General features: G+C 41.0%; 1 protein-coding gene across 1 annotated transcript in view; it reads right to left on the reverse strand.

Annotated features, from left to right (window-relative positions):
- Positions 1-16,782: 16,782 nt before the first annotated feature.
- LRIG2 (leucine rich repeats and immunoglobulin like domains 2) overlaps positions 16,783-27,127 on the reverse strand; it is a 65,089-nt gene continuing 54,744 nt past the window's right edge. The window contains exons 17-18 of the mRNA XM_068964992.1: positions 19,184-19,474; positions 16,783-17,255 (exon numbers count right to left, since the gene is read on the reverse strand). Of these exons, the coding sequence (XP_068821093.1) occupies positions 17,029-17,255; positions 19,184-19,474 (518 nt within the window). The 3' untranslated portion in view covers positions 16,783-17,028. The remainder of the gene's footprint in view (positions 17,256-19,183; positions 19,475-27,127) is intronic.

The raw sequence follows: 27,127 nt of genomic DNA on the forward strand, positions 1-27,127 counted from the left end.
TTAATTCTTTTTGTTTGGACCATATAACAGCTTCTCAGCTAATCTCCTGCCCTTCAATCTCTCCAGTCTTCAATCTCTCCCTCATGGCACCAAAAGTTATTTTCCTAATCCCAATTTTGGTTGCATTACATGTCCCACCCACTCTCCTCCATGCCTACCAATTCAAACCTTAATTCAGCCAATCATTCAAGGCCTTTCTGATTCAAAACCAAGCCACATTTTTGCTTTTATAGCTAACTACATTTCTCTTCCATAACCCCCCTCTGGCCAAGAGTCATCTTGGGCTACCATTGACTATCTTGACTATTTTTGACAGAAAGTTCCCCAAACTTGCATACTGTGGAACGCCACTTCCCCACTACTGCCTGTTTTTTTGTGTGTCAAAATACTAATAACAGCTCATAGATACCAAGTGATTCATGGAACTCAGTTTGGGAAACACTCCCTATGCGCTTCTACCTGCTTATCAACAGCTTGACTCTGGGGTCTGCCCAGGTCTTGAACTCCAACTCAGAACAACTGCTAAGGTTGTCATGCCATCTGACATGACAGGTTTCTCTCCATCTGGCTGCTTTTGAATACCATCAAGGTTCTACAAAGACATGAAGCCAGAACATTATTCTGTCCCCATCCTTATTCCTCCTTTGCCTTCCTTCTTGAGCTGGTACTACATTTCCACGAGCCCCCCACCCCCCACCACCCTGTGTTGAGTTTCTCAAGGTCCATCTTGATTTACTTACATGAGCATAGGTGACCATTCCACCATTTTTGTTTTTCCAGCTTTCAAATAAACAGCCTCCTCTTCTAATGAGCAATTTTAGCAGGTACATATCTGCCTTTCTTGGGGTTACTCTCCTTTCCCACATCTACAATGGACACTGTTGATTGATCACAGCACTTGCTCCCAAGCCCCAGGTGTGATGATGTAGATTCAGAATCCTTTTCAACACTCTTCCCCAAGCAGGTATTATCCATCAACCAAAGCTGGCATGCCAGTTGAGACAGTCCTACTTACCATCAATGACCTAGTTGATTAAATGGCTAATGTGTTACTAGAAAAGCTGTGTTGAGTTTCAGTTTCAACTATCTTATGGAAACTTAAACTAGACTAGTCTCTAGTTACATTCTATCTACTCTAGTCTTTGAGGCTGGAGGATCTGGGCTGTGGGAGAGGCTCTATTAGAAGTCTCATTTGGCATAAGAATTGAAATAAGATTGCCAGGGTCAGAAGGGCTTCAACTAAGAACTGTCTTGGGGCATTGTCTACTTCCCCTCTCCTCCTGCCAAGACCCACAGAAATGTCTCGTGAGCTGGCTGGTCTCTAGTCATTAAAAGTAGCACCCAAGAGGCTACAAAACAAATAATAAACTACTTCTAGAAAGGTGAATCTCTGGGGCAGAGAACAATTGGAGATGTCCCTGAGCAGCGGCAAGGTTTTCAATTTGGCCTGAACCAATGGAAAAATCATCATTGGAAACACGGATATCTTTGGTCAGATAGCAGGCTGCTCCAGTTTCTTCTCTCTCCTCCACCCCCTCCTCCTCCTCCAAGCTGATCACATTTCCTTGGTGATTTTCATGCTTAGTCAGTAGGTCTTAGGGGACAAGTGTCAACTCCATAGGGACCTTGTCCATATAAACTGCTGGGTACTAATGTTATCCTCTGTATGGTTTCTTCCTTCCTGTCCTCCTGCCAAAAGCGCTGATTAAACGACTACTATGTGCTATCTGGTGAGCCCCGCTATGGAAAGCATTTGAACTGCAAATAGGAGTCACCAGGGGAGGCTCTGTCGAGACAGAGATAATAGCACTGCGTAGATCAGCAGAAAAGTGCATTTCAAGTTACGTTCTCTCTTCTTTAGATCTCAAAAGAGCTGTAACTGAGTGGGAGCAAATTGAGAGCCTGGCAGCTAGAATGCAGGAATTCCAGGGATTCCACAAAATCATGAAGAGGTGAACATAGGGTGAATACAAAACAGTCTCAAATCCAGAATATAACTGAGAGAGGTCAGCAGAATACTTTCTAGCCTTTAATTGTTACCTGGGACTGGTAAATTGTTTTATACATATCAACTCTCTAAATCCCCACAATAATGCTCTGAATTAACTATCTCATTATCGTCACTCCAAAGATGAGAAATAGAGGCACAAGAGGTTGAATGACTTGCCCACGGTCAGCAACTAGGAAGAAAGTGGTGGAGTCGGGACTTGAACTTACGTAGCTCTCATTGCAGAGTCCTAAACTACCTGAAATGTGTACATTTAAACAACAAAGAAGGTTTGGAGTGGGATGGGATGGATAATAACTGGATGGAGTTTTTGACCCAAAGATATTCTGTCAGTCAGAGATAGAAATTTTGGGGACTTCCCTGGTTTCCCAGTAAAGAATTCATCTTGCAATGCAAGGGACACCGGTTCAATCCCTGGTCTGGGAACTAAGATTCCACATACTATGGAGCAACTAAGCCCACACATTGGCCACAACTAGAGAGTCCATGTGCCGCAATGAAAGATCTCTCATGACAGAACAAAGACCCCATGTGCCTCAACTAAGACCTGACACAGCCAAAAATAGGGCGTTTTTGTTTTGTTTTGTTGTTGTTTGTTTTTGCTGCGCTGTGCAACTTACAGAATCTTAGATCCCCAACCAAGGATTGAATCTCGGCCCTCCGAAGTAAGAGAGTGGAGTTCTAACCATTGGACTGCCAGGGAATTCCTGGCAGAAGGGTTTTGATAGATGGGAAGCTCAGAGTGCCTAGCATGCCCTCACGCTTCTAAGGAAGGACACACAAAGGCCAGTCACTCCTCTAGACTCACTCAGATCTGCTGGTGTGCCCTTGACAGATGGTCGACTGGGGCTCCAGGGCCTGAGCCAGATTATAGTGTTCATGTTCTTTAACGCCAGACATGGAGACAGATCTGCATGGGTCCCTGTAAAAGCAACCTATATTTTTTTACTAGAAAAGCATGTGATGTAATTAGTAGTGCAGCAATGTTGCTGGTCCTAGGAGCCTGAAACCCTGCTCTCTGCACTGGACTCTACTACCTACTGTCCCTTGATTTGGTTTCTTCAACTGTAAATATTTATTCATTCAGTAAACAATTTTGAGCACCTCTCTGTGCAAAGTACCACATGCTAAACTTTGAAATCACCAAGTTGGATTCGGTAGTTGGCCCCCAAAGATTTATTTACTGGCAGAGACAGACAGGGAAAGGGGTCTCAGGGAAGGCCCCACTCTGGAGGGCTGCACCCTGCCCCTCCTCCCTGGGAGTCAGTAAGCAGCAAGTGAGATCACACTGCGAAAAGTGCTTGGTAAACAACAGAGGGTGAGAATGAGGTGTGCAGGGAGGAGGGAAGGGCTGTAACCCAGGAACTGTCTGCAATGTCTGGAGACCTTGGGCAGGCAGCTGACCAAGAGTGCTCAGTTTGAGGCTGGAAACCTGAGTGAGGCCTCCTGGATGTGAGGGGACCAAACTTGACGCCCCTGAGTCGCTGTCCTAGCAGGCTGAACCCAAACCCTGCAACCTGGCCGAGCTTCTCTGGGCTCTGCCAGGCAGGAACTTAGACCCGTGTGATGTTGCCTGGGACTAGGTGCTTTTGCGGCATTGCGCCACCCACGACCTCTTCTGGGTCGTAGCTTGAACGTGACAAAGGCCAGGTCACCCCGCTATTGTGCAGCCCATGAAGCCCGATTCCCACGAATCCCCTTATATAATGAATATCTTCAAGAAACACAGGCCCTAGGTGACGCCAGTTACTCCCATTCTCTGTGCTAACGCGCCACCTAGAGGTCAGCTCTAGCTCAAACGATTGTGTGGGTTCGTCTCACCATTTGCCTCGGCCCGGAAGACGTGGAAAAGAAATGTTCAAAGGACTAAAAAGCAAGAAAACGGCAGGTGATGACAGGCAAGAGGACCCCATCGTTCCTCCACCAGGCCCCCTGTCACTTGCTGATAAGGGCTGAAATGTCTCAGCTTCTCATGGGACAGGGTTTCCTCTATGACTAGGAACCAGTGTGAGAATGTCACTGTATCTCACATACTCTAAAGTCTAGATCCGAAGAGCAAACAGGCCAAGAAAACCCTCCAGTTTGCCCTGCAGCCTAGACCCCAGTCCATCTGCTCCTCCTCTCCTACCCCAAAGTTTAGACTCTCTGTCTAGCTTGGGAAAATAGTTTTTCAGCAGATGAGCCCTCCTCTTAGGAAGAGTTTGCTGATGCTGCTTACATTTCTGGGAGCAGCTACCCTACGCTGAGTATGAACACACATTTATCGTGGGTCATTTACTCAGAAGTAGCTGGATGAATCTACAGAGGCATCAAAGATAAGCCAATACTTCAAAATCAGCACAGAGTTGTTTTTTTTTTTTCCTGAAGAAAATCCAAGCCAGATGGTAGTAGAGAATCAAGAAAAGTAAGCCAAAGCTCCCAAACTGAGCAAGGATCCCTTTTTTAAACACTCTTACTTTAGGTTTTTCTCTTCAATCTTTTGCCAGACCTGCAATTTAGTTTCCTACTACTACTAAGCTTTTTGAACTCAAGTATAATTGGAAAACAAGATACATAAAATATTCAACCTCCCATTATCCATCAAAGTGTCCTAGTTGATGCTGCTTGGAGATAGCACTATGTTTAGTATCCATGGAATGCCCACAGAGCTTCTGGGCATCTTTGCCTGCAAGCAGCTTCTGGTCGTTCTTCACACCAAGGACAATTCAAACATGGGGTAAACACTGAGGAGCCTTAGGCAAACTAGAATGATGTTTTGAATCTATTTTTAAAAAGCTATAGTTGTTTGTCATGGATAAAGTGCAGTCCGCTGACTGGCTGAAGGAGCCAGAGAAAGTGAAGTTGAAATTTACCTTCACCTATACTCTCAACTAAGGTGGATGAACTGAATTCCCAGGTGGTACAGTGGTAAAAAAATCTGCCTACCAATGCAGGAGATGCAAAAGACTTGGGTTCAGTCCTCTGGGTCAGGAAGATCCCCTGGAGGAGGTAATGGCAACCCACTCCAGTATTCTTGCCTGGACAATGCCATGGACAGAGGAGCCTGGTGGGCTTCAGTCTTGGGGTCACAAAGAGTTGGACATGACTGAGCAACTGAACATACACGCATGCTAGTTTGCTTCTTCTGGTAGCAACAATTCACTCAGTGCTCACAGCAATCTTGATGGGAGATCCTGAGATGAGTAGTGTTATCATTGCTGTCTTTCAGAGAAAGAAACAGAGGCTAAAAGAAACTGCATACTTTTCCTATAAGTGAAGTAGCCAAGATTCGAACTCAAGTGTTCTGCTTCCAGTTTTCCCAAGGTCAGCATCTCTCTTGGCATGAAGTCAATGTATTACGTACTGAAAAGAATGTTCTGAAAAACAATTCAGTCTGCCACAGATTGTTGCAAGAATTCTTACAGTCATCAGTACTACACAGTAAGTGGAATTTGTAGACCAAGGATGACCCTCATTCAGGGTCACTCGAGGTCAGTTCATACAAACCGCTTTCTGGGAAGATCAATATTTCTCCAACAAAAAGACTTCTTTAGATGTTGGTTCCCACTTCATTCCTTTCATTTAAGTGAGACAGGTTCTTTGCCCCCTATAAAATCCCATGCAAGTGTTGTAATTATTATTCACTGATAAAGTGGGGCTGGGAGACTGGGTGGGGCCACCTGGATGCAAGGGGACAAAACCTGAAGCCTTTAGCTCGCAATCTCAGCAGGCCAGGCCCAAACCTTGCAGCCCTGGCCAAGAATGAGGAACCACTAAACAATAACTGGAAGAAACAAAGACACAACAGGGACAGTGGTAAGGATGGGTCTCTGCGCCCAGAAAAACCAGTATTTCAGAGCTGGAATGGGGCTTCCGAGAGCATCTGATGGCATTCCAAATGCTCTCTTGGCAGATGATATCAAGACCCAGCAGTTAAGCGCCTTTCCAAGATCACATGGTCAGCAAGTGGCACAGCTGATCAGAATGTCAGTCCAATTGATTTCTAGCTAAAGCCACTTTTTCGTTTAACCATAGATTCAGGAGATTGTATCTTGTTTCTAAATAAAATCCAACTAGGAACCCAAATCTCTAGGGCTACCGTTGAAATGACTCTTGAGGGAAACTTGACATTCCTTGAGCTGTTTCAGAGGGATGGGATTGGGATGGGATGGGGATGGGGATGGGATGGGATGGGGAGAGCAGGGACAGGAGGGGAGGGGAAGGAAGGGGCGGGGAGTATTTTTGGGTGCCCATAACAATAGGTAATAGCTGGAGTTTCCCCCACAGTTTGCTGGGAACTGTGCTTAGTACTTTAAATGTATTGCTGCTGCTGCTGCTAAGTCGCTTCAATCGTGTCCGACTCTTAGCGACCCCACAGACGGCAGCCCACCAGGCTCCTCCATCCCTGGGATTCTCCAGGGAAGAACACTGGAGTGGGTTGCCATTTCCTTCTCCAATGCATGAAAGTGAAAAGTGAAAGTGAAGTCGTTCAGTCATGTCCAACTCTTAGCGACCCCATGGACTGCAGCCTACCAGGCTCCTCCGTCCATGGGATTTTCCAGGCAAGAGTACTGGAGTGGGGTGCCATTACCTCTTCACAACAACCGGATATGGTAGGCATGATCCTTTCTACTTTACAGAAAATGAGAACAAGGCACAGACTTGAGCTTTCACAATGTGTAAGAGGTGAAGGCAGGACTGGAACAGCTCTGTTCTACATCAAAGACGGTGCTTCAAATCACTGACTTTAAAACTGTATGGTTAATGCAGGGCCCAGGGAAACTCAAAATTTTGTTGGTCATAAGAAATCCTCACATACCAGTCAGTTGTCCCTGGAGAAAAGCGCAGCTCTATTGAGCTTACAAGAGGGTATTTCCACCATGGATGGCAGATGGGGTACTTAGGAATTTAGTTTTTTTGCTTCTTCTGCTCAAACTCTCTTACTGGGGCATGAGAGAAGAGTAGGATGAGCAATACGGAAGGGAACATTCAGGACTGGAGGTTTAGTGGAGACAGACAGGAAACAGGTTTGCTTTCTAAGCCAAGGTGTGCGTGCTAAGTCACTTCAGTTGTGTCCAATTCTTTGTGGCCCTACGGACTATAGCCCTCCAGGCTCTTCTGTCCATGGGATTCTCCAGGCAAGAATACTGGAGTGAGTTTTCATGCCCTCCTCCAGGGGATCTTCCCAAGCCAAAGGTATTCTAAAAGCCCACTCTGCCATTCTTTCTATTATTTTTCAAGCTCTCCTCTGACCCCCTCCCTACCTATGCCATTCTTAAATTGTCACTACCCTCAGTAGCCATTTCACTAACAAATCCTGCATCTGCTAGAATTTGAATTAGACACAAGGAAAGACTTCTGGGGAAAATGAACCAGCCATCTCTGTAAACTGGTTTACAGAGGAAGTAAACAAAGGGAGCCTTTATAGACTCCCTTTCCTGGAGTAAGGAAAGTAATATACCCAGCCAGTTCTTCAGGGCTTCTCTAAATTAAGGCTGAAAGGAACAAACATTGAGACTTTCAACAGGAGAAGACGAGGAGGTCGTTTTCTAACTTCTTCCCTCCTTGAGTATTAAAGTCTTTCCACCTCGAAGGACCTTCCAAACTGGTACATATTCACAGGTAAGACAGGTGACTAAGGGGTCAGACAAAGCTGGTGCTTGTGGAGGAGTGGGGCCCGGGAGGTAAAACTCCAGCCGACAGGATGCATTGCTTTTTCCCCAAACCTGCAATTCATTGTGATTTATTCTGTGCTTCTCCAAGTCAAAAGTCCTCAACATTACACACTTGAGTCTTAACCTGAAGTTCCTTTTTAAGAGCTCATCTGTGTGGTCGCCATGCCACCTCCAGATTACTCATATAAAACAGGTCCTAGAAGCAGCAGTAATTCACTGATGATAACTGTATTTCTTCTCTGCACTGACTGTTCCTAGCATGGAACTTATACTCGTGCACTTGTTTCTGGAGCTTGCCCAGAATAATAAATAATTCAAGCTAGCCTCTAGCACTGCCGACCTTAACCACATGCCTATTGTTTTTGAGAGAGAATTCACACAGCTTTTGACGGCACATTTAAAAAAAGACAAAAATTAAACTACTTGATCTGGCATATGACTCAAAAGCAGCCAGTCATTCCACATATGGGGTTCTACTTACTGATTTAAAAACCTGGCCTCTCCTTTGGAAAGAGGAATAAAACAGAAGCTTAAAAGCACTTACTTCTAAATGCTTCAAATACCTTGTTTTCGGTTCCAGATGCTCTCAACATACAATCATTCATGCTGTAAACACGTGTCACTTTTTTGTGTTCTGGCAAAGCATCGTTCAGCACTGCAGTCAGTGTTGCTGCAACCGCTGTGAGGCTGGCGATGTGCGACACTTCAGAACTCCAAGCATGCCAGCCAGTGTTCACCGGTTTCATTTCCAGTCTGTCTACAGTGCATTTCAGTAGACAAAACATCAACTGGTGTCAGACAAGCAGCAGCAGCTCAGTAGAAGACCATGGGCTTCGGATCATGTGACTACACAATTCACTTAGCCTGAGGTGTAAGGTAAGTCTACCAACCTGGCTGGGTTACTGAAAGACTGAATTAGTTTGCTGGGGCTACTATAACCAAAGACCACTGAGCGGGTGGCTTAAAGGACAGTTTATTTTTTCACAGTTTTGCAGTCTAGAAGTCCAAGGTCAATATGTCAGAGGGTCTGGTTTTTTCTGAGGCCTCTCGTTGGCCTGCAGATGACTGCTTTCTCACTGCATCCTTCTTGCACATGGTCTTTTTTCTGTGCACTTGCAAGTCTGGTGCCCAGATTTCTTCTTGTTAGAAAGACACCAGTTATATTGGATTAGGGCCTACGTGAAAGACCTCACTTTAATATAATTACTCTTAAAGACCTTATACAGTCACATCCCGGGGTACTGGAGATTAGGGCTTCAACATGTGAATTTGGGGGGTAGGAAGGTGGGGCACAGAATTCAGCCCATAACAAAGACTAAATGACAAAGTAAGGCCTTGATAAAACGTTCATTTTTTCCTTTCTAGGCATGGGGTAAGAACCTGTGCTTTGAAATCATGAAGCGTCATTTTAATTCCTGCTTCTATTGCATGTTAATTATGTGAATTTGGCTAAGTTTCTTGTTTCAGCATCTGTAAAAACCTCCTGCAGGGCGTCCCTGGTGGTCCAGTGGTTAAGAATCTGCCTTGTAATGCAAGGGTCCATAAAGATCCCTTCTGCTGTGGGGCAGCTGAGCCCCATATGCCATAACTAATGAGCCTGCGCTCTGGAGCCCGTGAAACACAACTACTGAAGCCTGCGTGCCCATGCTCCGCAAGAGACGCCACCACAGTGAGAAGCCTGCACACAACTAGAGTAGCCCCACTCACCGCAACTTAAAAAAAGCAGCAATGAACACCCAGCACAGCCAAAAGTGAATAAATAAAATTTAAAAAGAAAAACCAACTCACCTCCTCAAACCACTGTTGTAAAGATGAAGTGCTGAGTAAGTGCTTAACAATACTTGAAAGGGGTAGGCAGAATATGTTTGCTAAAATTGCATTATTTGTTCCTAGCAGTAACTGATTAATGCTACCAGACCACCTTCCTTGTCTCCTTAGAAACCTGTATGCAGGTCAAGCAGCAACAGTTAGAACCTTACATGGAACAACTGATGGGTTCAAAATTGGGAAAGAAGTTAAGACAAGGCTGTATACTGTTACCCTGTTTATTTAACTTACATGCAGAATACATCATATGAAGTGTCCCATGGATGAATCACAAGCTGGAATCAAGACTGCCAAGAAAAAAAGCAACCACCTCAGATATGCAGATGATACCACTCTAACGGCAGAAAGCAAAGATGAACTAAAGAGCCTCTTATGAGGGTGAAAGAGAAGAGTGAAAATGCTGGCTTAAAACGCAAACATTCAAAAAATTAAGATCACAGCATCCTGTCCCATCACTTCACGGCAAATAGAAGGGGAAAAAATGGAAGCAGTGACAGATTTTATTTTATTGGGCTCCAAAATACCTGTGGATGGTGACTGCAGTCAAGAAGTTAAAAGGCACTTTCGCTCCTTGGAAGGAAAGCTATGACAAACCTAGACAGCATATTAAAAAGCAGAGATACCACTTTGCTAACCAAGGTCTGTATAGTCAAAGCTATTGTTTTTCCAGTAGTCATCTGAGTTGAACCATAAAGAAGGCTGAGTGCTAAAGAATTGATGCTTTTGAATTGAGGTGCTGGAGAAGACTCTTGGGAGTCCCTTAGACAGCAAAAAGATCAAAGCAGTCAATTCTAAAGGAAATCAATTCTGAATATTCATTGGAAGGACTGATGCTGAAGCTCCAATACTTAGGCCACATGATGCAAAGAGCTGACTCATTGGAAAAGACTCTGATGCTAAGAAAAGATTGAAGGCAAAAGAGGGTGGCAGAGGATGAGACGGTTAGATAGTATCACTGACTCAATGATCATGAGTCTGAGTAAACTCCAGGGGATGGTGAAGGACCAAGAAAGCCTGGTGAGCTGCAGTCCATGGGGTCATGAGGGGTCAGACATGAGTTAGAGACTGAACAAGTGCTTCTTACTTGTCTCTTTCTATTAAGAGCTTTGGAAACTGGTTTTGATGTTGGCCTATGACCTAAGTAAACAAAGTGATCAAACTTGGCCTTAGAAATTTCAAGATTTCTTGACTGGCTAAAAGCAGCAGCAGAGGTGGCAGATGAAACATTCCCTATAGAGCCTTGATTACACAAGGCTTAGTGTATTTTACAAACACGTAGGTCATAGCAACTGGCCCTGCAACACAGACAGCTTCAGCACTGGGTTACAGGCTTCTAAATAGCTGAGTGCAAACAAATACCTTTCATAACTCAGCAGGACTATATTACTTGGGTCCTAGTACATCACACTTCAAGACAAAAAAATGACAGAATCATGGCATTTTTCTTCATTCCACCTAATAAGAAAATGACCATGTGTTTTCCTATCAGGAATAAAGTAAAAATCAGCTTCCACTGTACATTTCCAGTCTAGACTTTGACCATATTGAAAGTCATCAATGCCCAAGTTTTTATTCCAATGTTTGTTAAGACTGTAAGCACTCTTCAGAACTGGAAAATATCACAGTGGGAAAAGTCCTGAACATGAGTCAGAAGTTCTTAATTCAAATCCTGGCTCTACTGCCTAAAAGCTTCTTAACACTGTTTGATGATCTCAATGAGCCATTTTTGGTAACTACAAAAAAGTAGAGATTAAAATCCTCTGCATCTTAGGAGTACTGTGTGAGTCAAACAAAATAATGTTTGTGGAAATGCCTCAACGAATAAATGGCAGCAGAGGTGACGATGGGATCAGTATTATGAGCTTGGCCTTCAAAGAGTTGACAAACTCAAAGGAAATAGCCCCTAAAACCATACAGCAAGGAGGCTAACCAGAATACTGACATTCTTAAAATATCTTTTTAAAGATTTACAAGATTAGAAAACACAGTCTTCAAATTCTTGATGCAGAAAGCACTCCTATTTATTTTAGTTGCACTGGGTCTCCGATGCTGTACACCGGCTTTCTCTAGTTGGAGAGAGCAGGGGCTACTCTCCAGGTGCGATGTGCAGGCTTCTCGTGGCCACGGCTCCTCTTGCTGTGGAGCACAGCCTCTAGGTACACGGGCTCAGTAATTGCGGCTCTCAGGCTCTGGAGGTCGGGCTCAGTTGTGACACATGAGCATAATTGCTCTGCAGCATGTGGGATCTTGCTGGACTAGGCATTCAACTAAAGCCTCACGCATTGGCAGGCAGATTTTTTTTACCACTGAGCCTCCAGGGAAGGCCAGCATTCTTATTTTCTAACAAACTGTCCGATGTGTTTCTTTCCATCCACCAGGCATACAGCACCACAGTGGGTAGCATAAGGGAGGAAGAGGAGAACCAGCAGTGCCCGCCTGGGGCAGCTCACAGTGCAGGATGCACCCCAGGCAGGCTGGAGGCTGTGTGTGACTACTAAACATGGCAGGACTAGAGGAGGGCAGCTCTTCCCCATTTTAACTTGTACAGCTATTTGGAGACCCTCTCAAAAGGACCACAAACTTTAAAATGCACCATTTCATCCCTGTCCTTTAGGCAAGAAAAGACCAGAACATCACCATGTATTTTAGCTTTATTGAAGACATTACAGTAGACAAACACATGCTTTATAAAATATACATTCTCAGGTGAGAAAATATAAATAGAGACTAGGAAAGGGCCACACTGGACGACAACTTGGCTTATGATTCTCTTTACATACATCGAGTACCACGGCTGCTCAGACTGACATCCTCTGACGGGTAAAAAGGGAGAAGGGGAAAGGAGAGGGGAGAAGTCGTCTTTCAATGGATCAAGAGGGCACTTTAAGCAGCCAAGAGATATCCAAGGAGCACTTGACCACCTGCTGTTCAACTAGAGCTGACAGAAGATCACTTTCCTCCTTACATTTGAAAACAGGTTCAAATCAAGCTGTTCCTTTACCTTCACCCCACCTGTTGGTAGAGATTATTAGAACTGCTAAGAAACACTCACCACACAACCTTGAGGGAGGATGTCCAAGTATTACTCCTCACACATGCACATGTGCACACACACACACACACACACACACACACACACACACACACACACACGTCCCTCACTACCCACAAAATCTCCAGGTGATTCATGGGCTTTCAGGTGTTGTTAAGAGAAGTTTGTAACATCTCTCAATTCCGAACATGTTATTTTTGTCGACAAACCAAGCAGCTGTGAAAGAAAGGAACTGAGGAAAGGAAGGCAGGAAGGGAAGGAGAAAGCAAAGAGGAAAATTAAGCTTAACTGATGTTGACTTAGACTGTACTCCAAACAAAAAAGTTTTAGGTTAGAAGCAAGAGGGGAAAACATCTGCCACACTGAACTAGGAAAGAGACCACATAATGGAAAAATGAAACGTTACCAACAGGTTGCCTAGCAATCTTAATTCAACTTTCTGAGGTCCAACTGCTTCACAATTACGTCTATAATTTGCATCAGAAGCAAAATAAGAAATGGAAGATGTAGCATAAAGTGACAGCCAATTTACCTCTGTTACTTCGCCACTCTTCTGGCATTTCTGGGGCTACTAACATGATTAGAAGAGGCCACAACACACTTGGGTAAAACACTGGCTACAAAACTGAACACCACAATCCCATTCCCATTCCCATGGAGTCCTGCTGACAAAAAAAGAAATGGTGGCGGGGTGGGGAATTAAAAAAAAAGAAACAGGAATAAAAATTAAAGAGTAAAAGGGTTATAAGCTGTAATATTTCTGTAATATTTTTTATTATGGTAATGCCATTTGGGTTAGCAACATTATAGATTTTCTCAAAAGAATAAGCCCAGTTTCATGTTTGCCATTATTAACACAGAACAGGCTCCTTTTGTCAACCAAAGAACATAATCTTTTAGTTAAAAACAAATTTTTTTTTTAATTATACAGTAAACCTACTGTATACAAAGGGTTCTAAAGGACAAAGATTTTAGACTGTCTGACTGCTTCTGGAGAACTCCAATGATAAAACTGAAAGAGGGTTTAAGTCATCTTGTCCGCATTCCATTTCAATACAGAAATTTCTCCAATGCTCTTAACAGATGATTACTTAGCTTCTGTGCATACTTCTCCCATGAAAGGCTGATTATTCCTACTGTCAGACAAATCTAAATTTTAGAGTGTTAGGGTATATAGAGTTATTGGCAAGAGTATATACTCTATTTCCCTGTAACTTCTGTCCCACTGATATGACCCCTGTCCAATGGAAGAAAAAGAATGCATCTAATCCTTGTTTCCTATGACAACCCTCTACATAACTAAAGACTTAATCTCTCCCTCTTCTTAGGAAAATGGGTAAGATTCTTAAGTTGCTTAACATCTCATGTTTCTTTTACAACCTCCCAATGGGCAACATGAAGGCAACTGTTTTTAAACATACCATTTACCTTATAGAAAAAAAACACATTTAAAGCATTATAAGATGGCACACTAGAGGGGACAGCACATTGGGCTGGGTTTCTGGTACTTCCTGTTCTACAGATTCCCTTGCATCTAGGGAAAGCACATCAGAGGCTGAATGACAGAAAGCCAGTGGGGTCCACTTGTAGATCTGTGGCAGGGAAGCTTGAAGTACAAGGAAAACATTATTTCTTCTTCAAGGTAGACTTACAGAATCAGTCTCAGAGGGGCACAGACAAATGAAGAGAATTTATGCATCCCTACTGATATGAAGTGGTAATTGGGTGGGGGACAGAGTATTTCTCTCGGCATTTGTTTGCCTTGCTCTTACAACATTTCTGATTAAACTGGCGGCAGGCAGACATTACACCGCTGGGAAGAAACAATGATGAGCCACTAATCCTGTTTACAGCAGAGCATCTGCTTGTTCAAAAACATGCAATAATGAAAAATTTCAGGAATTCCACCTCCTAAGATTAGAATTTATTACATGTACTATTTTTAAGACCAGGGGTAGACTATCCCCATTTAATCAAATTCCTGACTACTTTTTTTAGGTAAGTGTTTTCATTTAGGAAAGCTAGCAATATCTGGGAGGACATCTCAACCAGCTGACACGACAGAGAACCTGGCTATAGAGGAGCAGCCTGACACCAGTGGCAGCAGAGGGAGCCCTGCTGCAGGAGAGGCAGCAATTGTAGATTTTAAGTTTTCTAGAGCACTGGTGTTGTCCTCTCACATGTAACAGCTGACGCTCTTTGCAGCCTTGCTCTAACTCCACCTTTTTCACTGAAGAAAGTCCCTCAGAATATATAGTCAGAGTACTATAATTAGAAGAATGACCTTGAATACATTAGAAAGGTGAGTCATAAACCGGTCACATATTAGCAGTGGCATACCTCTCAACAGATTCGGATACTCTGGTGTGCTGTAACACACCAAGGGTAGTTCTCAATCTAATCAAGATGCTTCACGTTTACTGATACTGTTTTAGAAGCTGAAGGGTTTTTTTTCCTCGTGAAAGGTTCTTATAGCATTACTCTTGCTATAGAGGAAATAAATCTGGCTCAAGTCAGAGTAAGCAGCATCACTCCTGTTCTACTCTAACAAATATTTCATGAAAGCAGCTTTTTATTAGAGTAGATAATCCTCCTTGATTCCTGGAGGGACCACAGATTCATAGAACGTTACAGCTGGAAAGGGCTTCAGAGCATCTAGTAAAACGTCATTTCATAAATGAAAAAGTCAGGCTGAGAAGTAGAGACTTGCCCTTGATTACACAACTCGTAAGCAGCAGAGCTAAAACTTAATCAGGTTTCTTGATTCTAAGTCAGCCCAGTATGAGCTACACTATTAATTCAACCTAGTAAGTAAGAAGAGGGATCCACAATTGAAAGGAGAGGAAAACAGTGGTGCTTAAGAAGTTCAAAATGAAAATGAATGAGGCTATTTAAAAAGGAAAAAAAAAAAAAATAAAGACATGGTGGTATAACACAGCTAAAAAAGTGCTGCTGCCTAAGGGACAAAAACTTAGGATTGAAAACTAGTATGAAATTCAGCCAAACTTCCTGGCAAAGAGCTGAGAAATTACATAAAGTTTAAAACCCTTGAAATGTACAATGACTTAAAAATTGGTATTTTCATTTAAGTGACTGAATTCATCTGGTACATAATTACTCCTCACTAAATTCAGAGGACAGAATCCGACAGCCTTTCTTTCTGAAAGCAGAAAGAAAGAAGAGCTTCAGTTCATTACACTTTATGACAGCACTAAGTCTTTTGTTAACATAAAGCTTTTTGCTATCAGAAATTCAAGAAAATGTTTTGGCTTAAATAATCACTTGTACAAAACAAGGACCATGCTGAAGTTTTATGAGTTTCTGCATGTTCTTCCCCAAAGCAATATTCCCTTAAGATATACTGTGCATTAGTAGAAGAGATATTAAACTGTTTAAAACAAACACACACACAGAGAAAAAAAGCAATCTTTGGTTTCCTCATCAACAAAGTACTTTGCTCAAAGAAGATATTCCCAAAACAAGTGTTCCTTTATCTGTGTGTATGTGGCAGTAACAAGACTACTAGTCTTTTGAAAGTCTTTTTATGCTAGAAAGATTATATTACCTGGCACTTGTAAACAGATGACAAATGATTAGATGTATGAATCTTTAGGTATCAAGAAAGTGGTTAATTACACCAAGATTGTGTTTGTGTGTATGCAATCACTAGGTACCGTGCTTCTATAGTTATTATACTTCTTAACAAGTATGTATTCAAAACTTGAAACAAAATCTTTGGATTCACTAAACCAAGCTGTACAAAATCTGTGGTCTGAGAAGCTGTTGTCAGTATTGTAACTGGATATTATATATATAATTTTAGCATATCAAAAATATTTACATTGCAACACATACGATCAGTGAATACAAAAATTATTTATAAATGCACATATATTTACAGTGAGACCCCTGGATGACAGGGACCAAAAAAGAGAGAGAGATTCACAAGAATACAAAACTCTTGACCTGGTAATAGCTGGTCAAGTCTGGGATTCCTGTCGACGACCTTGAATATCAAAGCCCCACTCTCAACTATATGTTTAAAATCACTGCAGAATCCCAGGCACACTTCCCAGGGGCCTCCAAAGTTATTTCTCTTCCTTGGAAGGCAAAACAAAATGGCGCTGTTTATTCAGGGTCATTCTGCAGGTTGACAATCCAAGGTGTTGAGCAGCAAGGAGACTCTTCCTAAGAGGCTATGCACACCTGGGCACATCCCGGTAGAACCATCACAAAGCATTTGTCCTTTATCTTCCTCTGCCCGGGTTGCACATTTTCTATTAGATGTACCCAATTCTGTCAGCCGTTCTTACCCCTTCTTCATCAAGTATAAGCCAAACGAATGCCTGGCCTACCTTGGTGTGGTCAGAAAGAACTGTAGACCTAAGTAAAGCAAATGCTGACTTTGGGGTTTCTTCTGAACTCTGAGGTAGTAAATACAAAATCAACTAATCTGAGTCTGCTGGAGTTGCATCCTAGAGTGAGTTTCATGTGCCCTCACTGCCATCACGAACATTCCGAGTCCTACTAAAATCAAAAGTGTGGTCGTGCAACCTGTGACAGGGCGTGGGGCAAGTGGAAGAGTCTGGATCACTCTCTGCCAGGCCCTCGTTTTGATGGAGTTGTGATGACTCAAGGACTGACTGCTGGGGAAAAGGAGGATGAGGCATACCTGGTTCTCTGCTTATGTTCCACAGAGGCCGCTGCAAGGTTTCTGAGAATGAAAGACAGTAATAATTACCAGTGGTGAACGGAAGTTTAAATTTTCTAAGACCTAATTTTCTTCTACCCAAGTCTTCAAAGAAATAAAGATGCCCAATATTCTTAAATAAAAACGTTAAGATCAAATGTATACTTGCCATTTTTCTTTCAACAACCAAAAAAAGAAAAGAAAACAAAAACCGGAACTATGGTCTTTCAAACCCTTCTAACCAACAACCTCACCAGTTAATTCCTGAAATCGTGCTATGTGTCATCTACTTTCACCTATTATTGATGTTTCTGCTACTATAAAAATGAAAGCTTCAAACTCTTTATACACAGGGAAACAGACTAAAAGAGAATTAGTATCCAAATAGTAATGAAAGTTGCATAATACATAGGAAAAAACCATGGATTAAGCAGTCATTATATCGTTAAATAACAAATATCTATCTTTAAAAAATCATTTTAAAAATAACCATTCCCCTTCAGTTTCTAGCATGCCAGTAATTCTAAAAACAAAATAATAACCAAAAGCTGGCATTTTAAATCAGGTTATCTGTATTTTGGTTTAAAAAATATGCATTTCTCATTATTATTTACCGCAGCGGTGAGTGCTTTCCCCAGAGAACATTGACTGAAAATTATTATTAACTTCATGGGGCTGCATTTTGAAAAAGGCTAGCCCAACATTCTAGAAGTGAACACTCAGAAATAAAGGTAAGACCATGTGCAAAATAAGCTAGAGCAGGGTTCTCGAGCTTTAATACACATAAAATAACCTGGAGATTGTGTTAAAATACAGACTCTGGTTCACATGCTCTGCATCTCTAACAAGCTCCTAGGCAATACTAATGCTCTGGGTAACAACAAGCTACAGCACCCTAGGTAAGGGACAAGCAGCACACCAAAGCACTCTCATTTGCCGATTTCCTCACCTACAGACCAGATTAACAATACAGATAACCCCAAAGTTGGGGAAAGATACACTGCGTTGTCAGTTCTACTTAATATTTTCTGTGTGTACAGCTCTTCTAAGACATGGGGAAATGGAGTTAGTGTTGATGCCTTTGTTTCACGGATACAGAACTTTAAAGATGGGACTAATAACAGGATATTTCTCTCTGATCTGTATGCACCCTCTTCAGAAAACTTAGTTAAGAGAACAGAGCACATAGCAAAAGTCCATGCTATTCCATTTACTCCAGCCAGAACCATCCCTGGAGACACCACCGCACAACGCCTTCCACTGGAAACCTGCAGTGGCCAGCCCCACCCTGCTTCCAGTGCTCTTCCATTCCAGGCTGACAAGAGGGTGAGAGCTGATGAAGAGCCTGGATGCATAAGAAGACATACTCAGGAGTACCCTTCACGGTCCAGACGGAGTTTCATTTGGCTTTGTTTTGACTTGCTTTACCGACTGGGTTGTTTCAAATGCCCCATCTTCACAATACAACCTGTGTCCCTCTTCCTCATCTGCACAATACAACTGAAAGCAAACACCTGCCAAGTCATCCTGACATTCAACATTTACCCGATATAACAGCAACCAAATAAAATGTTTTTAAATCATAGAAGCGAAAATATTCACCAAATTATGCCCAGATTATTGTATCCTTGGTATTTCAGGTCTCCATTATTTAAATAAATATGGAAGAAAAAAGTACTGCCTATGTGAAACTTTTTATATAAACTTTTTCTGTAACTTTCCTTGAATCTTTGAAATAAGATCTTGCTACTCCCACAAAAACTGTTTTCATCCTACAACTTCAGACTTCTTTCCATAAAAACCTCTGGCTCTAGTTTGTAAGTAGCTAATGATTACAGTATACCAATTTTTTGTTTCTGTCAAACGAGAGTGCTGCGGACGTGACAGAAGGAGAAATCAAGTAGGGGAAAGTGAAAACAAACCAAAACAACAAACAACGCTGTGCCCTTTACCACTGCTCATCTGTGTGGAGGAAGGTTTCTTCTCATTTATCCTCTCATGGTTGGTGGGAAAGGCAGATCTCTCTCTATCTGCTGACGACACCAAGCTCTCCAGGGTAGTGGCATCTTGGGGAGGATGTGCCAAGTAAGTCTCTTTGGGCATCTGGACCATGAGGCTGGACAGCGTCTGATCCAGAACATCCTCTTCAGTGATGTAGGTGTACGGACAGTATTCTCGGGTCCGGGAGTAGATGTTAGCATTGTCATAACAATCTGAGCAGATAACTCGGGTGCCAGTGCCACCTAATGACAACATGGGAAAGAAACCAAACACCCTTCAGTTCAGGACTCACTTTTGCCAATCATTAGTTTTCTCTAACAGTTGTCATCACAGCTGGCCTTTGTTCAAAACTTACATTATAAACATGATGAAGTTTCAAGGTCTTTCTGTGAATTAATTTATTTAATCCTTATAATATGCTTATGAGGTAAGTACTAATTATTATCACTATATTATACACGGAGTAACTACAACACAGAGAGGTTGGGTAACTTGCCCAAAGATGCATTGCCCACTGGAAAGCTGAAACTTAAACTCTGGTCCTCTAACCAGAGTTTATTCAGCACGCACGCTCTTGAATAGTACATTAAATCATCCTTGTCCAGCCTGAATAAAGTCATGCTAAAATCAAGAAAGCCAAGATAAGGTTGGCACTGTGCCACAAGACACATGTTTGGCTTAAGCAAACTAAAGCAGAGAACGAGAAGCTAGGATGACTTCACTTCACAAAAGCCCCTATGACTTTCACGAGTCAAGAGGTTAAGCAACACTAATTGCTAAAATGACTCCTAGAGAAAGTTTCTGACGGTCAAGGGTCCTGCCTGACAAGTGTGTGTTTGGTAGAAGTAAAAGTTTAATAATGAGCTCCCTGGACCATTAAGTGTTTGAAAATTGAATGATAAAAGAAAGGAAAGTAAGAACTAGACAGTGAGTTACTTATTCATGATCAAGCAACAGAATTGTCAGAATTGGAAAAGAACTGGAAGTAATTAAGTTTAACCCAGAAAGTAGTGTTATTTCCTACCAACTGCAAAGAGTAGAGGCTTTTAAGGACTTCGCTGTCAGTGCAGTGGTTAGAATTTGGTGTTTTCACTGACACGGCCCCCAGTCCAATCCCTAGTCGGGGAACTAACATCCTACAAACTGCTGAGTGCAGCCAAAAAAAAGCTAGAAATACCATCCTTTCCATGGAAACTCAATAGAAAATCCAATTTGTGGATTTACATAGAAGTTCTAGTAACTTTTTTTGTGACATCTTTGTCAGGTTTTGGTATTAGGGTGATGGTGGCCTCATAGAATGAGTTTGGAAGTTTACCTTCCTCTGCAATTTTCTGGAAGAGTTTGAGTAGGATAGGTGTTAGCTCTTCTCGAAATTTTTGGTAGAATTCAGCTGTGAAGCCGTCTGGACCTGGGCTTTTGTTTGCTGGAAGATTTCTGATTACAGTTTCAATTTCCGTCCTGGTGATGGGTCTGTTAAGATTTTCTATTTCTTCCTGGTTCAGTTTTGGAAAATTGTACTTTTCTAAGAATTTGTCCATTTCTTCCATATTGTCCATTTTATTGGCATACAACTGCTGATAGTAGTCTCTTATGATCTTTCGTATTTCTGTGTTGTCTGTTGTGATCTCTCCATTTTCATTTCTAATTTTATTGATTTGATTTTTCTCTCTTTGCTTCTTGATGAGTCTGGCTAGTGGTTTGTCAATTTTATTTATCCTTTCAAAGAACCAGCTTTTGGCCTTGTTGATTTTTGCTATGGTCTCTTTTGTTTCTTTAGCATTTATTTCTGCCCTAATTTTTAAGATTTCTTTCCTTCTACTAACTCTGGGGTTCTCCAATTCTTCCTTTTCTAGTTGCTTTAGTTGTAGAGTTAGGTTATTTATTTGACTTTTTTCTTGTTTCTTGAGGTATGCCTGTATTGCTATGAACTTTCCTCTTAGCACTGCTTTTATAGTGTCCCACAGGTTTTGGGTTGTTGTGTTTTCATTTTCATTAGTTTCTATGCATATTTTGATTTCTTTTTTGATTTCTTCTGTGATTTGTTGGTTATTCAGAAGTGTGTTGTTCAACCTCCATATGTTGGAATTTTTAGTAGTTTTTCTCCTGTAATTGAGATCTAATCTTAATGCATTATGGTCAGAAAAGATGCTTGGAATGATTTCGATTTTTTTGAATTTATCAAGTTTAGATTTATGGCCCAGGATGTGATCTATCCTGGAGAAGGTTCCATGAGCACTTGAAAAAAAGGTGAAATTCATTGTTTTGGGGTGAAATGTCCTATAGATATCAACTAGGTCTAATTGATCTAATGTATCATTTAAAGTTTGCGTTTCTTTGTTAATTTTCTGTTTAGTTGATCTGTCCATAGGTGTGAGTGGGGTATTAAAGTCTCCCACTATTATTGTGTTATTGTTGATTTCCCCTTTCATACTTGTTAGCATTTGTCTTACATATTGCGGTGCTCCTATATTGGGTGCATATATATTTATAATTGTTATATCTTCTTCTTGGATTGATCCTTTGATCATTATGTAGTGGCCTTCTTTGTCTCTTTTCATAGCCTTTGTTTTAAAGTCTATTTTATCAGATATGAGTATTGCCACTCCTGCTTTCTTTTGGTCTCTATTTGCGTGGTATATCTTATTCCAGCCCTTCACTTTCAGTCTATATGTGTCCCTTGTTTTGAGGTGGGTCTCTTGTAAGCAGCATATAGAGGGGTCTTGTTTTTGTATCCATTCGGCCAGTCTTTGCCTTTTGGTTGGGGCGTTCAACCCATTTACGTTTAAGGTAATTATTGATAAGTATGATCCCGTTACCATTTACTTTATTGTTTTGGGTTCGGGTTTATACACCCTTTTCGGTTTCCTGTCTAGAGAATATCCTTTAGAATTTGTTGGAGAGCTGGTTTGGTGGTGCTGAATTCTCTCAGCTTTTGCTTGTCTGTAAAGCTTTTGATTTCTCCTTCGTATTTGAATGAGATCCTTGCTGGGTACAGTAATCTGGGCTGTAGCTTATTTTCTTTCATCACTTTAAGTATGTCTTGCCATTCCCTCCTGGCCTGAAGAGTTTCTATTGAAAGATCAGCTGTTATCCTTATGGGAATCCCCTTGTGTGTTATTTGTTGTTTTTCCCTTGCTGCTTTTAATATTTGTTCTTTGTGTTTGACCTTTGTTAATTTAATTAATATGTGTCTTGGGGTGTTTCGCCTTGGGTTTATCCTATTTGGAACTCTCTGTGTTTCTTGGACTTGGGTGATTATTTCCTTCCCCATTTTAGGGAAGTTTTCAACTATTATCTCCTCAAGGATTTTCTCATGATCTTTCTTTCTGTCTTCTTCTTCTGGGACTCCTATAATTCGAATGTTGGAGCGTTTCATATTGTCCTGGAGGTCTCTGAGATTGTCCTCGTTTCTTTTAATTCGTATTTCTTGTTTCCTCTCTGATTCATTTATTTCTACCATTCTATCTTCTATTTCACTAATCCTATCTTCTGCCTCCGTTATTCTACTATTTGTTGCCTCCAGAGTGTTTCTGATCTCATTTATTGCATTATTCATTATATTTTGACTCTTTTTTATTTCTTCTAGGTCCTTGTTAAACCTTTCTTGCATCTTCTCAATCCTTGTCTCTAGGCTATTTATCTGTGATTCCATTTTGATTTCAAGATTTTGGATCATTTTCACTATCAATATTCGGAATTCCTTCTCAGGTAGATTCCCTACTTCTTCCTCTTTTGTTTGGTTTGGTGGGCAACTCTCCTGTTCCTTTACCTGCTGAGTATTCCTCTGTCTCTTCATCTTGGTTATATTGCTTCGTTTGGGGTGGTCTTTTTATATTCTGGTAATTTGTGGAGTTCTCTTTATTATGGAGCTTCCTCACTGTGGGTGGGGTTCTATCAGTGGCTTGTCAAGGTTTCCTGGTTAGGGAGGCTTGTGTTGGAGTTCCGGTGGGTGGAGCTGGGTTTCTTCTCTCTGGAGTGCAGTAGAGTGACCAGTGATAGGTTATGAGACATCAAAGGTTTTGGAATAATTTTGAGCTGCCTGTATATTCAAGCTCAGGGGAGTGTTCCTGTGTTGCTGGAGAATTTGAGTGATATGTCTTGTTTTGGAACTTGTTGGCCCTTGGGTGGAGCTTGGTTTCAGTGTAAGTATGAAGGCATTTGATGAGCTCCTATTGCTTGATGTTCCCTGAATTCAAGAGTTCTCTAATGTTTTCAGGCTTTGTATTTAAGCCTCCTGCTTCTGGTCTTCAGTTTTTACAGTAGCCTCTAGACTTCTCCATCTATACAGCACCGATGATAAAACATCTAGGTTAAAGATGAAAAGTTTCTCCACATTGAGGGACACTCAGAGAGGTTCACTGAGTTACAAGGAGAAGAGAAGATGGAGGGGGTAGTTAGAGGTAACTGGAATGAGATGCGGTGAGATCAAAAGAGGAGAGAGCAAGCTAGCCAGTAGTCACTTCCTTATGTGCGCTCTATAGTCTGGACCACTCAGAGGTATTTACGGAGTTATACAGGGAAGAGGAGAGGGAGGAAGTAGACAGAGGTGACCAGGAGGATAAGAGAGAGGAATGAGAAGGAGAGAGATAAATCCTGCCAGTAACCAGTTCCTTAGGTGTTCTCCACCGTCTGGAACACACAGAGATTCACAGAGTTGGATAGAGAAGAGATGGGGGAGAAAAGAGACAGAGGCCACCTGGTGGAGAAAAAGGAGAGTCCATAGGAGAAGAGAGTGGTCAAGCCAGTAATCTCGCTCTCAGGTAAACTTGGGTAGTGAAGTTTGGGTTTTTAAATGAACATAGTTGACAACAAAAACCTAAGAGCAAAGGTTAAAAATCTAGAGTAGAGGTTGGATTTTCAAAAATACAATATTAAAGAAAAGAAGCAGAAGGAAAAAGCAGGAAAGAAAGAAAGAAAAAAAAACCAAGAATTATTAAAAAAAACAAGCAAACAAAAAAAACAAAACAAACAAACAAAAAAAACCCCACCAACAACCATCCAAAGGCTATATATGGTGTTTGCCTTAAAAAAAAAAAAAAAAGTCTTTTTTTTTTTTTTAAATAGTAATAATAGGTTATAGTAAACTACAGGCCAATATCACTGATGAACATAGATGCAAAAATCCTCAACAAAATTCTAGCAATCAGAATCCAACAACATATTAAAAAGATCATACACCATGACCAAGTGGGCTTTATCCCAGGGATGCAAGGATTCTTCAATATCCGCAAATCAATCAATGTAATTCACCACATTAACAAATTGAAAAATAAAAACCATATGATTATCTCAATAGATGCAGAGAAGGCCTTTGACAAAATTCAACATCCATTTATGATAAAAACTCTCCAGAAAGCAGGAATAGAAGGAACATACCTCAACATAATAAAAGCTATATATGACAAACCCACAGCAAACATTATCCTTAATGGTGAAAAATTGAAAGCATTTCCCCTAAAGTCAGGAACAAGACAAGGGTGTCCACTTTCACCGCTACTATTCAACATAGTTCTGGAAGTTTTGGCCACAGCAATCAGAGCAGAAAAAGAAATAAAAGGAATCCAAATTGGAAAAGAAGAAGTAAAACTCTCACTGTTTGCAGATGACATGATCCTCTACATGGAAAACCCTAAAGACTCCACCAGAAAATTACTAGAGCTCATCAATGAATATAGTAAAGTTGCAGGATATAAAATCAACACACAGAAATCCCTTGCATTCCTATACACTAATAATGAGAAAGTAGAAAAAGAAATTAAGGAAACAATTCCATTCACCATTGCAACAAAAAGAATAAAATACTTAGGAATATATCTACCCAAAGAAACTAAAGACCTATATATAGAAAACTATAAAACACTGATGAAAGAAATCAAAGAGGACACTAATAGATGGAGAAATATACCATGTTCATGGGTTGGAAGAATCAATATAGTGAAAATGAGTATACTACCCAAAGCAATTTACAAATTCAACGCAATCCCTATCAAGCTACCAGCCATATTTTTCACAGAACTAGAACAAATAATTTCAAGATTTGTATGGAAATACAAAAAACCTCGAATAGCCAAAGCAATCTTGAGAAAGAAGAATGGAACTGGAGGAATCAACTTGCCTGACTTCAGGCTCTACTACAAAGCCACAGTCATCAAAACAGTATGGTACTGGCACAAAGACAGACATATAGATCAATGGAACAAAATAGAAAGCCCAGAGATAAATCCACACACATATGGACACCTTATCTTTGACAAAGGAGGCAAGAATATACAATGGAGTAAAGACAATCTCTTTAACAAGTGGTGCTGGGAAAACTGGTCAACCACTTGTAAAAGAATGAAACTAGATCACTTTCTAACACCGCACACAAAAATAAACTCAAAATGGATTAAAGATCTAAATGTAAGACCAGAAACTATAAAACTCCTAGAGGAGAATATAGGCAAAACACTCTCAGACATAAATCACAGCAGGATCCTCTATGATCCACCTCCCAGAATTCTGGAAAGAAAAGCAAAAATAAACAAATGGGATCTAATTAAAATTAAAAGCTTCTGCACAACAAAGGAAAATATACGCAAGGTGAAAAGACAGCCTTCTGAATGGGAGAAAATAATAGCAAATGAAGCAACTGACAAACAACTAATCTCAAAAATATACAAGCAACTTATGCAGCTCAATTCCAGAAAAATAAATGACCCAATCAAAAAATGGGCCAAAGAACTAAATAGACATTTCTCCAAAGAAGACATACGGATGGCTAACAAACACATGAAAAGATGCTCAACATCACTCATTATCAGAGAAATGCAAATCAAAACCACAATGAGATACCACTTCACACCAGTCAGAATGGCTGCGATCCAAAAATCTGCAAGCAATAAATGCTGGAGAGGGTGTGGAGAAAAGGGAACCCTCCTACACTGTTGGTGGGAATGCAAACTAGTACAGCCACTATGGAGAACAGTGTGGAGATTCCTTAAAAAATTGCAAATAGAACTACCTTATGACCCAGCAATCCCACTGCTGGGTATACACACAGAGGAAACCAGAATTGAAAGAGACACATGTACCCCAATGTTCATCGCAGCACTGTTTATAATAGCCAGGACATGGAAGCAACCTAGATGTCCATCAGCAGATGAATGGATAAGAAAGCTTTGGTACATGTACACAATGGAGTATTACTCAGCCGTTAAAAAGAATTCATTTGAATCAGTTCTGATGAGATGGATGAAACTGGAGCCGATTATACAGAGTGAAGTAAGCCAGAAAGAAAAACACCAATACAGTATACTAACACATATATATGGAATTTAGAAAGATGGCAATGACGACCCTGTATGCAAGACAGGAAAAAAGACACAGCTGTGTATAACGGACTTTTGGACTCAGAGAGAGAGGGAGAGGGCGGGATGATTTGGGAGAATGGCATTCTATCATGTATACTATCATGTAAGAATTGAATCGCCAGTCTATGTCTGACGCAGGATACAGCATGCTTGGGGCTGGTGCATGGGGATCACCCACAGAGATGTTATGGGGAGGGAGGTGGGAGGGGGTTTCATGTTTGGGAACACATGTAAGAATTAAAGATTTTAAAATTTAATAAAAAAATAAAAAAATAAAAAATAAATAAAAATAAAAATAAAAAAAAGAAAAAAAAAAAAAGAAGTTCTAGTAACACCCAGTCTAAAAAAAATCCCTGTAGAAATGAAACAGAACTTCCATTTGGTTAGTACTTCAAGTACTACACAGATTCATTCAAAGAATCTTTGAGAATCTTGAGAGAAATGCTTTATAAAATATTGTTTTATTTTAAAATGAAGAAATTAAAGCTCAGATTTTAAATAACTTGTTCATGACCACATGGCTGGAAAGAAGAACTGAGTCAA

This window comes from Capricornis sumatraensis, chromosome 2 (genome assembly GCF_032405125.1).
Source record: "Capricornis sumatraensis isolate serow.1 chromosome 2, serow.2, whole genome shotgun sequence".
In the NCBI taxonomy this organism is placed as follows: domain Eukaryota; kingdom Metazoa; phylum Chordata; class Mammalia; order Artiodactyla; family Bovidae; genus Capricornis; species Capricornis sumatraensis.